The sequence below is a fragment of the Cucurbita pepo genome, chromosome LG04 (assembly GCF_002806865.2).
Source record: "Cucurbita pepo subsp. pepo cultivar mu-cu-16 chromosome LG04, ASM280686v2, whole genome shotgun sequence".
Classification (NCBI taxonomy): Eukaryota; Viridiplantae; Streptophyta; class Magnoliopsida; order Cucurbitales; family Cucurbitaceae; genus Cucurbita; species Cucurbita pepo.
Window position 1 is genome coordinate 4946447 of NC_036641.1, and position 12376 is coordinate 4958822.

The 12376-nt window shown below is 35.8% G+C and overlaps 2 protein-coding genes across 2 annotated transcripts in view; one reads left to right on the forward strand and one right to left on the reverse strand.

Annotated features, from left to right (window-relative positions):
* LOC111793504 (polygalacturonase-like) overlaps positions 1-12376 on the reverse strand; it is a 51645-nt gene that overhangs the window by 15436 nt on the left and 23833 nt on the right. The window lies entirely within an intron of this gene.
* LOC111793503 (polygalacturonase-like) lies at positions 9112-11347 on the forward strand (the record flags this gene model as incomplete). Its single annotated transcript, XM_023675411.1, is given in 3 exon segments — positions 9112-9540; positions 10263-10552; positions 10653-11347. Coding segments are annotated over 3 exon segments (1167 nt in total).

A 12376-nucleotide genomic window follows, 5' to 3' on the forward strand; every position in this document is an offset into this window, starting at 1 on the left:
TTCATTTCATAACCATTTTGTTTTGTATTCTCATTTATTTGGTTCAGTATTGGTATGTCTATATAAGACTTGTTTTGTTAGAGATGTGGAGTCATTGTCATTTTGTATTTGACTGGAGGCAATTGGGAGGAACTTTGTTGAGAGATTTTGTAGTGTGAGAGGGTAAGAAATACACTTGTAAACACTTTGGTTATAGTGATTCGCTACCACCCGTGGATGTGGATAAATTTCTTCTCTCCAAACTATATAAATCTTTGTGTCTCTTTGTTTAATTTCTGCTTGTGGATGTGTGAGTGCGATCTATCTTTCTTCTACTTCCTCCACAACAATTGGGTTTTGAAATATTTTGGTTGTGGTATTGCGACACAACAAGTGATATCAAAATGCTAGGTTTATGACATTTGGGGTATTGTGAAAGACTTGACCTCATCGACCACTAGACGTGTTCACACTCACCATCAATTATCGAAGATAAGTTTCTCATTACAAGCTTACTTATTTTATTCTTAAAAATCATATTTTTTAAGAACTGTGATTATCTCCATCCATTTGGATTTTGTTGGCATTTGTTGCTCAATTTAATCTTGAGCTTGCACAACTCAATATAAAAACTGCTTTTTTCCATGGAGATTTGGAAGAAGAAATTTATGACACAACCAGTTGGTTTTCGAGTAGTTGGACAACAACATTCAGTATGCAGATTGAAAAAATCTTTGTATGGGCTGTTGGTGATATTTGTTATTGAAAAACATATTTTCAAGAATTGTGATTATCTCCATCCATTTGTTTTTGTTGACTTTAGTTGGTCAATTTAATTGTATGATGCACAACCTGATATGAAAAACGGTTTTCTTGTATGGTGATTTGGAAGAAAAATATATATGACACAGTTAGTTGGTTTTCAAGCTTTTGGAAAACAACACTTGATATGTAGATCGAGGAAAACAACATTTGATATGTAGATCGAGGAAAACAACATTTGATATGTAGATCGAAGAAATCTTTGTATAGGCTGTCGGTGATATTTGCTATTGGAAGGCATATTTTCAAGAATTGTGATTGTCTCCATCTAGAATTTTTTTTTTTTTTTTTTTTTTTTTTGGTAATTTTGAGCTTGCACAACTTGATATGAAAAGCCGTTCTCTTATATGGAGATTTAGAAGAAAAAATATATATGACACGACTTTTTTTTTTTTTTTCTCGAGTAGTTGGCAACAACATTTGTTATGTAGATTGAAGAAATCTTTGATGATGTGAGGTATGTCTCTAACAAAGATTTATTAATTTGATTTCCGTTGGTGTTTTGGATGTAAATGGTTATCGTATCACTTTGGAACGAGGGAATTTGAAAGTAGCACATGGAGCTTTGGTGGTAATTAGAGGACTAGAAGAGGTAGCATACACTACTTCAATGGAACCACGCTAATGGGGCATGTTGCTATGGCAAGTTCAAAAGAACAAGATATATCGCAACTATGAAACATGTGACTCGGTATGCTGGTGATTTGGATAAGCGACCACCACTACGGGTATGGTGGTGCCATAACTCCCCCCATAGCCACTTTTATTACTCCTCAAAATCAATCTACACTCGTGGCTCTCTAGTAATCATGATCGACGAGTGGGTCGCCTCCCTACTTAAGGCATCGACGACTACGTTCACTTTACATAGTGGTATAAAATGTCTATATCAAAGTCATTTTGGGGAAGAAATACCAAATCTTTAGTGCAAAAACCTCTGTAGCTAACTTCAAGTCACGAGTGGGGTAATTCTTCAACTTTCGAGATGCATAGACAATGACCTTCTCATGCCACATCAACACACACACAATCCTTTATTGGAGGTGTCACTATAAATCACATAACCTCTTGATCATTTGGCACCGTGAGCACTAGGGCTGACACTAACCCATGTTTATCTTGGAAGCTCCATCACAAGCTTTGGTCCACACAAACGCAACATCTAGAGTAAATACTATCCACACAGACCAACACAAGTTTTTGCAGCATGTTTTGTCCTCACTCAAATACATCCTAGAAAACTTTCCAAAAGGTTACCAACATATTATTACTCTAAGCAAAGCATGCCTAACTATAGAGTTCTTATATTCAACCACGGAGCAAAAAGATGCACTTTATTGGTATAGTTATAGTGACTTTTAATTCTTTTAAACTTTTCTTAGTATCGTATACTCATGATCATTCTCATACAAACGTAGGATTGGTTCATTAATGTATCTCTCCTTTACTCAGATATCACGATTATTAAATTATTTTAAATTTCATACTAGTTAGTAACCATCAATAACTCAAGATTCTCAAAAAGCAAGTCATTATAACCAACATGTGGAGTTAATATACGAATTCAATCCAAAGATTAAAAAACAAATGTTAAAAGAGTTTACTTTCAAAAGAAGAAAATTAAGAAAATGTTTCTTGAAAACCAATCGAGCTTGCGGTTATTGAACTTTCCAAGGAATCCCACGAGAGTATTTCTTTCAATAGCTTAGAGTAATGATTTGAAACAAAACGTACACACCATTAAAAAAATAAAAAACAAGTTCATAATATTAAAAGAGTTGTAAACCTCTGATATTCCACGGGGAGAATAACGAAACACCCTTTATAAGGGTGCGGAAACCTTTCCTTAGCAGACGCGAAATGGGAAAACCCATAAGGGAAAGCCCAAAAACCTTGAGGGAAAGTTCGTAATGGAAAGTCCAAAGAGGACAGTATTTGGATGAGCATTGGTTCCGTTGTGTAACTCTGAAAGACGCGTTTTAAAGCCTGAGGGAAAGCCCGAAAGGAAAAACTCAAAGAGGACGATATCTACTAGCGTTGGATCTGTGGATCTGGGTCGAGGACAATATCTACTAGCGATAGATTTGTGGATCTGGACAGTTACAACACCATTAAAAAAAAAAAAAAANTTGACTGGAGGCAATTGGGAGGAACTTTGTTGAGAGATTTTGTAGTGTGAGAGGGTAAGAAATACACTTGTAAACACTTTGGTTATAGTGATTCGCTACCACCCGTGGATGTGGATAAATTTCTTCTCTCCAAACTATATAAATCTTTGTGTCTCTTTGTTTAATTTCTGCTTGTGGATGTGTGAGTGCGATCTATCTTTCTTCTACTTCCTCCACAACAATTGGGTTTTGAAATATTTTGGTTGTGGTATTGCGACACAACAAGTGATATCAAAATGCTAGGTTTATGACATTTGGGGTATTGTGAAAGACTTGACCTCATCGACCACTAGACGTGTTCACACTCACCATCAATTATCGAAGATAAGTTTCTCATTACAAGCTTACTTATTTTATTCTTAAAAATCATATTTTTTAAGAACTGTGATTATCTCCATCCATTTGGATTTTGTTGGCATTTGTTGCTCAATTTAATCTTGAGCTTGCACAACTCAATATAAAAACTGCTTTTTTCCATGGAGATTTGGAAGAAGAAATTTATGACACAACCAGTTGGTTTTCGAGTAGTTGGACAACAACATTCAGTATGCAGATTGAAAAAATCTTTGTATGGGCTGTTGGTGATATTTGTTATTGAAAAACATATTTTCAAGAATTGTGATTATCTCCATCCATTTGTTTTTGTTGACTTTAGTTGGTCAATTTAATTGTATGATGCACAACCTGATATGAAAAACGGTTTTCTTGTATGGTGATTTGGAAGAAAAATATATATGACACAGTTAGTTGGTTTTCAAGCTTTTGGAAAACAACACTTGATATGTAGATCGAGGAAAACAACATTTGATATGTAGATCGAGGAAAACAACATTTGATATGTAGATCGAAGAAATCTTTGTATAGGCTGTCGGTGATATTTGCTATTGGAAGGCATATTTTCAAGAATTGTGATTGTCTCCATCTAGAATTTTTTTTTTTTTTTTTTTTTTTTTTTTTTTTTTNTGTCGTTACAACTACCCTATAGAGTTCACATGGGGATTGAATCCAAACGTTAAAAAACAAATGTTAAAAGAGTTTACTTTGAAAATAAGAAATTTAAGAAAATGTTTCTTCAAAACCCATCAAGCTTTCGGTTAGAGTAATGATTTGAAATAAAACGTACACACCATAAAATAAAAACATGNTGCACAACTTGATATGAAAAGCCGTTCTCTTATATGGAGATTTAGAAGAAAAAATATATATGACACGACTTTTTTTTTTTTTTTCTCGAGTAGTTGGCAACAACATTTGTTATGTAGATTGAAGAAATCTTTGATGATGTGAGGTATGTCTCTAACAAAGATTTATTAATTTGATTTCCGTTGGTGTTTTGGATGTAAATGGTTATCGTATCACTTTGGAACGAGGGAATTTGAAAGTAGCACATGGAGCTTTGGTGGTAATTAGAGGACTAGAAGAGGTAGCATACACTACTTCAATGGAACCACGCTAATGGGGCATGTTGCTATGGCAAGTTCAAAAGAACAAGATATATCGCAACTATGAAACATGTGACTCGGTATGCTGGTGATTTGGATAAGCGACCACCACTACGGGTATGGTGGTGCCATAACTCCCCCCATAGCCACTTTTATTACTCCTCAAAATCAATCTACACTCGTGGCTCTCTAGTAATCATGATCGACGAGTGGGTCGCCTCCCTACTTAAGGCATCGACGACTACGTTCACTTTACATAGTGGTATAAAATGTCTATATCAAAGTCATTTTGGGGAAGAAATACCAAATCTTTAGTGCAAAAACCTCTGTAGCTAACTTCAAGTCACGAGTGGGGTAATTCTTCAACTTTCGAGATGCATAGACAATGACCTTCTCATGCCACATCAACACACACACAATCCTTTATTGGAGGTGTCACTATAAATCACATAACCTCTTGATCATTTGGCACCGTGAGCACTAGGGCTGACACTAACCCATGTTTATCTTGGAAGCTCCATCACAAGCTTTGGTCCACACAAACGCAACATCTAGAGTAAATACTATCCACACAGACCAACACAAGTTTTTGCAGCATGTTTTGTCCTCACTCAAATACATCCTAGAAAACTTTCCAAAAGGTTACCAACATATTATTACTCTAAGCAAAGCATGCCTAACTATAGAGTTCTTATATTCAACCACGGAGCAAAAAGATGCACTTTATTGGTATAGTTATAGTGACTTTTAATTCTTTTAAACTTTTCTTAGTATCGTATACTCATGATCATTCTCATACAAACGTAGGATTGGTTCATTAATGTATCTCTCCTTTACTCAGATATCACGATTATTAAATTATTTTAAATTTCATACTAGTTAGTAACCATCAATAACTCAAGATTCTCAAAAAGCAAGTCATTATAACCAACATGTGGAGTTAATATACGAATTCAATCCAAAGATTAAAAAACAAATGTTAAAAGAGTTTACTTTCAAAAGAAGAAAATTAAGAAAATGTTTCTTGAAAACCAATCGAGCTTGCGGTTATTGAACTTTCCAAGGAATCCCACGAGAGTATTTCTTTCAATAGCTTAGAGTAATGATTTGAAACAAAACGTACACACCATTAAAAAAATAAAAAACAAGTTCATAATATTAAAAGAGTTGTAAACCTCTGATATTCCACGGGGAGAATAACGAAACACCCTTTATAAGGGTGCGGAAACCTTTCCTTAGCAGACGCGAAATGGGAAAACCCATAAGGGAAAGCCCAAAAACCTTGAGGGAAAGTTCGTAATGGAAAGTCCAAAGAGGACAGTATTTGGATGAGCATTGGTTCCGTTGTGTAACTCTGAAAGACGCGTTTTAAAGCCTGAGGGAAAGCCCGAAAGGAAAAACTCAAAGAGGACGATATCTACTAGCGTTGGATCTGTGGATCTGGGTCGAGGACAATATCTACTAGCGATAGATTTGTGGATCTGGACAGTTACAACACCATTAAAAAAAAAAAAAAAAAAAAAAAGTTCATAGGGTAGTAGCATGTCGTTACAACTACCCTATAGAGTTCACATGGGGATTGAATCCAAACGTTAAAAAACAAATGTTAAAAGAGTTTACTTTGAAAATAAGAAATTTAAGAAAATGTTTCTTCAAAACCCATCAAGCTTTCGGTTAGAGTAATGATTTGAAATAAAACGTACACACCATAAAATAAAAACATGTTCATATTGTACGCCATGTTACGTTCATGCATCCACTTTGACCCTAAACCCTGGTGCTTCTAACATGTACGCCACATGCATCTCTTTTGACTTTTCAATTTTGCTTCTTTTGTTCATCAAATCTCATACATTATATAAACCCCATTTCCTTACACAAACATATCATAAACAAAATGACCAACTTTCTCTTCTCTCTTCTCTTTATAATCATCATCTTCTTCCCACCATCATTGGGTGCTCGTACCTATAATGTTGTCAGTTTTGGAGCTAAGCCTGATGGCCGAACGGTGTCCACTGCCCCTTTTCTCAAGGCTTGGGCGTCTGCTTGTAACTCGGCTGCACCNTGGACAACAACATTCAGTATGCAGATTGAAAAAATCTTTGTATGGGCTGTTGGTGATATTTGTTATTGAAAAACATATTTTCAAGAATTGTGATTATCTCCATCCATTTGTTTTTGTTGACTTTAGTTGGTCAATTTAATTGTATGATGCACAACCTGATATGAAAAACGGTTTTCTTGTATGGTGATTTGGAAGAAAAATATATATGACACAGTTAGTTGGTTTTCAAGCTTTTGGAAAACAACACTTGATATGTAGATCGAGGAAAACAACATTTGATATGTAGATCGAGGAAAACAACATTTGATATGTAGATCGAAGAAATCTTTGTATAGGCTGTCGGTGATATTTGCTATTGGAAGGCATATTTTCAAGAATTGTGATTGTCTCCATCTATAATTTTTTTTTTTTTTTTTTTTTTTTTGGTAATTTTGAGCTTGCACAACTTGATATGAAAAGCCGTTCTCTTATATGGAGATTTAGAAGAAAAAATATATATGACACGACTTTTTTTTTTTTTTTCTCGAGTAGTTGGCAACAACATTTGTTATGTAGATTGAAGAAATCTTTGATGATGTGAGGTATGTCTCTAACAAAGATTTATTAATTTGATTTCCGTTGGTGTTTTGGATGTAAATGGTTATCGTATCACTTTGGAACGAGGGAATTTGAAAGTAGCACATGGAGCTTTGGTGGTAATTAGAGGACTAGAAGAGGTAGCATACACTACTTCAATGGAACCACGCTAATGGGGCATGTTGCTATGGCAAGTTCAAAAGAACAAGATATATCGCAACTATGAAACATGTGACTCGGTATGCTGGTGATTTGGATAAGCGACCACCACTACGGGTATGGTGGTGCCATAACTCCCCCCATAGCCACTTTTATTACTCCTCAAAATCAATCTACACTCGTGGCTCTCTAGTAATCATGATCGACGAGTGGGTCGCCTCCCTACTTAAGGCATCGACGACTACGTTCACTTTACATAGTGGTATAAAATGTCTATATCAAAGTCATTTTGGGGAAGAAATACCAAATCTTTAGTGCAAAAACCTCTGTAGCTAACTTCAAGTCACGAGTGGGGTAATTCTTCAACTTTCGAGATGCATAGACAATGACCTTCTCATGCCACATCAACACACACACAATCCTTTATTGGAGGTGTCACTATAAATCACATAACCTCTTGATCATTTGGCACCGTGAGCACTAGGGCTGACACTAACCCATGTTTATCTTGGAAGCTCCATCACAAGCTTTGGTCCACACAAACGCAACATCTAGAGTAAATACTATCCACACAGACCAACACAAGTTTTTGCAGCATGTTTTGTCCTCACTCAAATACATCCTAGAAAACTTTCCAAAAGGTTACCAACATATTATTACTCTAAGCAAAGCATGCCTAACTATAGAGTTCTTATATTCAACCACGGAGCAAAAAGATGCACTTTATTGGTATAGTTATAGTGACTTTTAATTCTTTTAAACTTTTCTTAGTATCGTATACTCATGATCATTCTCATACAAACGTAGGATTGGTTCATTAATGTATCTCTCCTTTACTCAGATATCACGATTATTAAATTATTTTAAATTTCATACTAGTTAGTAACCATCAATAACTCAAGATTCTCAAAAAGCAAGTCATTATAACCAACATGTGGAGTTAATATACGAATTCAATCCAAAGATTAAAAAACAAATGTTAAAAGAGTTTACTTTCAAAAGAAGAAAATTAAGAAAATGTTTCTTGAAAACCAATCGAGCTTGCGGTTATTGAACTTTCCAAGGAATCCCACGAGAGTATTTCTTTCAATAGCTTAGAGTAATGATTTGAAACAAAACGTACACACCATTAAAAAAATAAAAAACAAGTTCATAATATTAAAAGAGTTGTAAACCTCTGATATTCCACGGGGAGAATAACGAAACACCCTTTATAAGGGTGCGGAAACCTTTCCTTAGCAGACGCGAAATGGGAAAACCCATAAGGGAAAGCCCAAAAACCTTGAGGGAAAGTTCGTAATGGAAAGTCCAAAGAGGACAGTATTTGGATGAGCATTGGTTCCGTTGTGTAACTCTGAAAGACGCGTTTTAAAGCCTGAGGGAAAGCCCGAAAGGAAAAACTCAAAGAGGACGATATCTACTAGCGTTGGATCTGTGGATCTGGGTCGAGGACAATATCTACTAGCGATAGATTTGTGGATCTGGACAGTTACAACACCATTAAAAAAAAAAAAAAACAAAACAAGTTCATAGGGTAGTAGCATGTCGTTACAACTACCCTATAGAGTTCACATGGGGATTGAATCCAAACGTTAAAAAACAAATGTTAAAAGAGTTTACTTTGAAAATAAGAAATTTAAGAAAATGTTTCTTCAAAACCCATCAAGCTTTCGGTTAGAGTAATGATTTGAAATAAAACGTACACACCATAAAATAAAAACATGTTCATATTGTACGCCATGTTACGTTCATGCATCCACTTTGACCCTAAACCCTGGTGCTTCTAACATGTACGCCACATGCATCTCTTTTGACTTTTCAATTTTGCTTCTTTTGTTCATCAAATCTCATACATTATATAAACCCCATTTCCTTACACAAACATATCATAAACAAAATGACCAACTTTCTCTTCTCTCTTCTCTTTATAATCATCATCTTCTTCCCACCATCATTGGGTGCTCGTACCTATAATGTTGTCAGTTTTGGAGCTAAGCCTGATGGCCGAACGGTGTCCACTGCCCCTTTTCTCAAGGCTTGGGCGTCTGCTTGTAACTCGGCTGCACCATCTTCCATTTATGTTCCTAAGGGAAGGTTCCTACTCAAAGGCATTATGTTCAAAGGCCCTTGTAAGAACCAAATCACATTCCGAATAGATGGCACGCTTGTGGCTCCCTCTGATTATCGTGGCCTTGGAGATTCGGATTCTTGGATTTTGTTCTCTAAAGTTAACAAAGTTTCTGTCGTCGGGGGTACTCTTGATGCACAGGGTGCTAGTTATTGGGCGTGCAAGAAATCGGGGAAGAATTGCCCTATTGGAGCTCCGGTATGTTATGACTCTGATACCATGTTAGTTTTTTCTTCTTTTTTTTTCATCCAGTGCTGTTAGGAATCACAACTTTGTACAATGATATGATATTGTCCATCTTGAGCATAAACTCTTATGGCTGTGCTTTGGGCTTCCCCAAAGGTCTCATACCAATGGAGATGTGATCCTTACTTATGAACCCATGATCATTCCCTAAATTAGCTAATGTGGGACTCCTCCCAACAATCCTCAACAATATTCCATTTGAACAGAGTACACTATATAGCCTCCCTTGAGGCCTATGGAGCCTCAAACAGTCTCCCCTTAATTAAGGCTCGACTCTTTCTCTAGAGTTCTCGAACAAAAGGTGTACTTTGTTCTAGAGTTCTCGAACAAAGTACACCTTTTGTTCGACACTTGAGTCACTTTGGATTACACCTTCAAGGCTCACAACTTCTTTGTTGGACATTTGAGAATTCTATTGACATGGCCAAGTTAAGGGCATGACTCTGATACCGTTAGAAATCATGACTCTCCACAATGACATGAAGCCTTTTGTGGAAGCCCAAAACGAAGCCATAAGAGCTTATGCTCAAAGTGGACAATATCATATGATTGTGGAGAATCGTGATTCCTAATATAAAATATCTATACTTTTAGTTTTGAAAGGAAACCGTACAAACCTTTTAAATGTATTTTTATTAATTTAGCAAAAAATAAAAATATTGTTCGTAATACAGTCAATGACATTCAATTGGGCAAACAACATTGTGATCAATGGATTAACGTCGATCAATAGCCGACAAACTCATCTCGTAATCAATGGCTGCAAGAAGGTGCTTGTTCAAAATGTGAAGGCAATAGCGCCAGACCAAAGCCCCAACACAGATGGAATTCACGTTCAAACTTCTACGGATGTTACAATCACTAGCAGTACGCTACAAACAGGAGACGATTGTGTATCAATCGGTGCCGGAACTTATAATTTGTTCATGACTAATCTCAAATGTGGACCAGGCCATGGCGTAAGGTAAATAAACTTTGCTTAATTTTGACTTGAAGTTCCTTCTCTTGGAGGCTTCTATTTTGAATTCTAAGCGTAAAAAAAACCAAACATTTCTTTGGAACAGCATTGGAAGCTTGGGCAAGGAGTTCAACGAAGATGGAGTTCAAAACATAACCTTAAAGGACTCAATATTCACAGGGTCCGACAATGGCATAAGGATAAAAACATGGGCTAGACCAAGCAAAGGCTTTGTCAGGAACATCCTCTTCGACAACATTATCATGAACAATGCCAAAAATCCAATCGTAATCGATCAAAATTACTGCCCCGATAACAAAGGTTGTCCTAGACAGAGTTCGGGCGTACAAATCAGCAAAGTTACGTACCGAAATATTCGAGGAACATCGGCAACCCCAGAAGGTGTGAATTTCGATTGCAGTGTTACAAATCCATGCAAAGAGATAAAGCTACAAAACATAAAGCTTCTTTATAAGAACAAAGCAGCCATGTCGTCATGCAAGAACGTTCGTGGATCCGCTAATGCCATGTTGATGCCTCGGAGCTGCTTGTAGCAAAGAAATTTGGATTGTCTCGCCATGAATAAGTAAATATTAAGTATTAAATTGTTTAAGATTCGATTTTTATTTGATTAGAGTAGAAGATTAAGTATTCATGACGTTGCTTGTTTATAGGGTGTGAATGATGTAAGGTGACAGTTTATTGTTAGAGATAGGGGCTTGTGATGTTGTATTGTCTATTAACTAATGATTGATAATCATCAATGCAATCATTGAGACAATCACCGCAAGAGATTATACAGTTTAATTAGGAGTAATTATGCTTGTAATATTATATCGTTTTTTATTAAATTATATAAATCTCTAGCTGGCCTAAGAGATTTTTGTTATAAATTGTGACGAAGATGTATCTCTTTTAACTTTTATTTCGTTTATACCATTAATAATTTTATTTATTTTGGTTATTAACTCTCATTTAAGATCAAAACTCTTGATGATTCATATTATCGTTTTGATATATGAATCATCTCTATATAAAAGGTTGTCTAGAATGGTTGAGAGTATTGAGTTTGATTGAGTTTGAGTGTCATTTTGTATTTGTTGAGTGACATCTGGGAGAAACTTTGTTGAGAGACTTTGTAGTGTGAGAGTACGAGATATACACTTTGTAAACAATTTGATTATTTGAGATTGGTTGTCACCCGTGGATGTAGGAGAATTTATTTTCTCTAACGCATGAAAATCTTTATGTTTCTTTGTTTAATTTCTGTTTCTCGGTGTGTCATTGTGATTGATCTTACTTCCTTTTTTGCTCAACAATTGATATCAGAGCATTTTGGTTGTGGTATTTGGGATATTATGAAAGATTTAACTTCATCGACCACGAGACGTGTAACGAACCAAATTTTTTTACTTAATTTAAGGTCGCTACTGTATACATATCATAAACATTGAATGCGGAAGACTTCATTTAAATTCCATAAAACATAACCTTTAACTTAAAAACACAGCCATGGAATTACGTGTTTCGAAAACATCTTTAAAACGACACAACAATAGACCCGAAATAAAATAAATAAGCGTTTAAGTTTAAAACATCCTATTCTATCCTAAGTCTAAGAAAATAAATACCACTATCCTATGCATGTGCCATGATCTCGAGTTGCGATGCCGTCGTCAGCCGTACAGGAATGCCTTGCCTTAACCTGAAAAATGTAGTAGCACATGGCTTGAGTATTTAAAGAAATACTCAGTAAGTGACCCCACTATTGGGGTTAAATGCAACAATCACATGCAATGAAATGATGGGACCTATCTTTCGTTTCGTTTC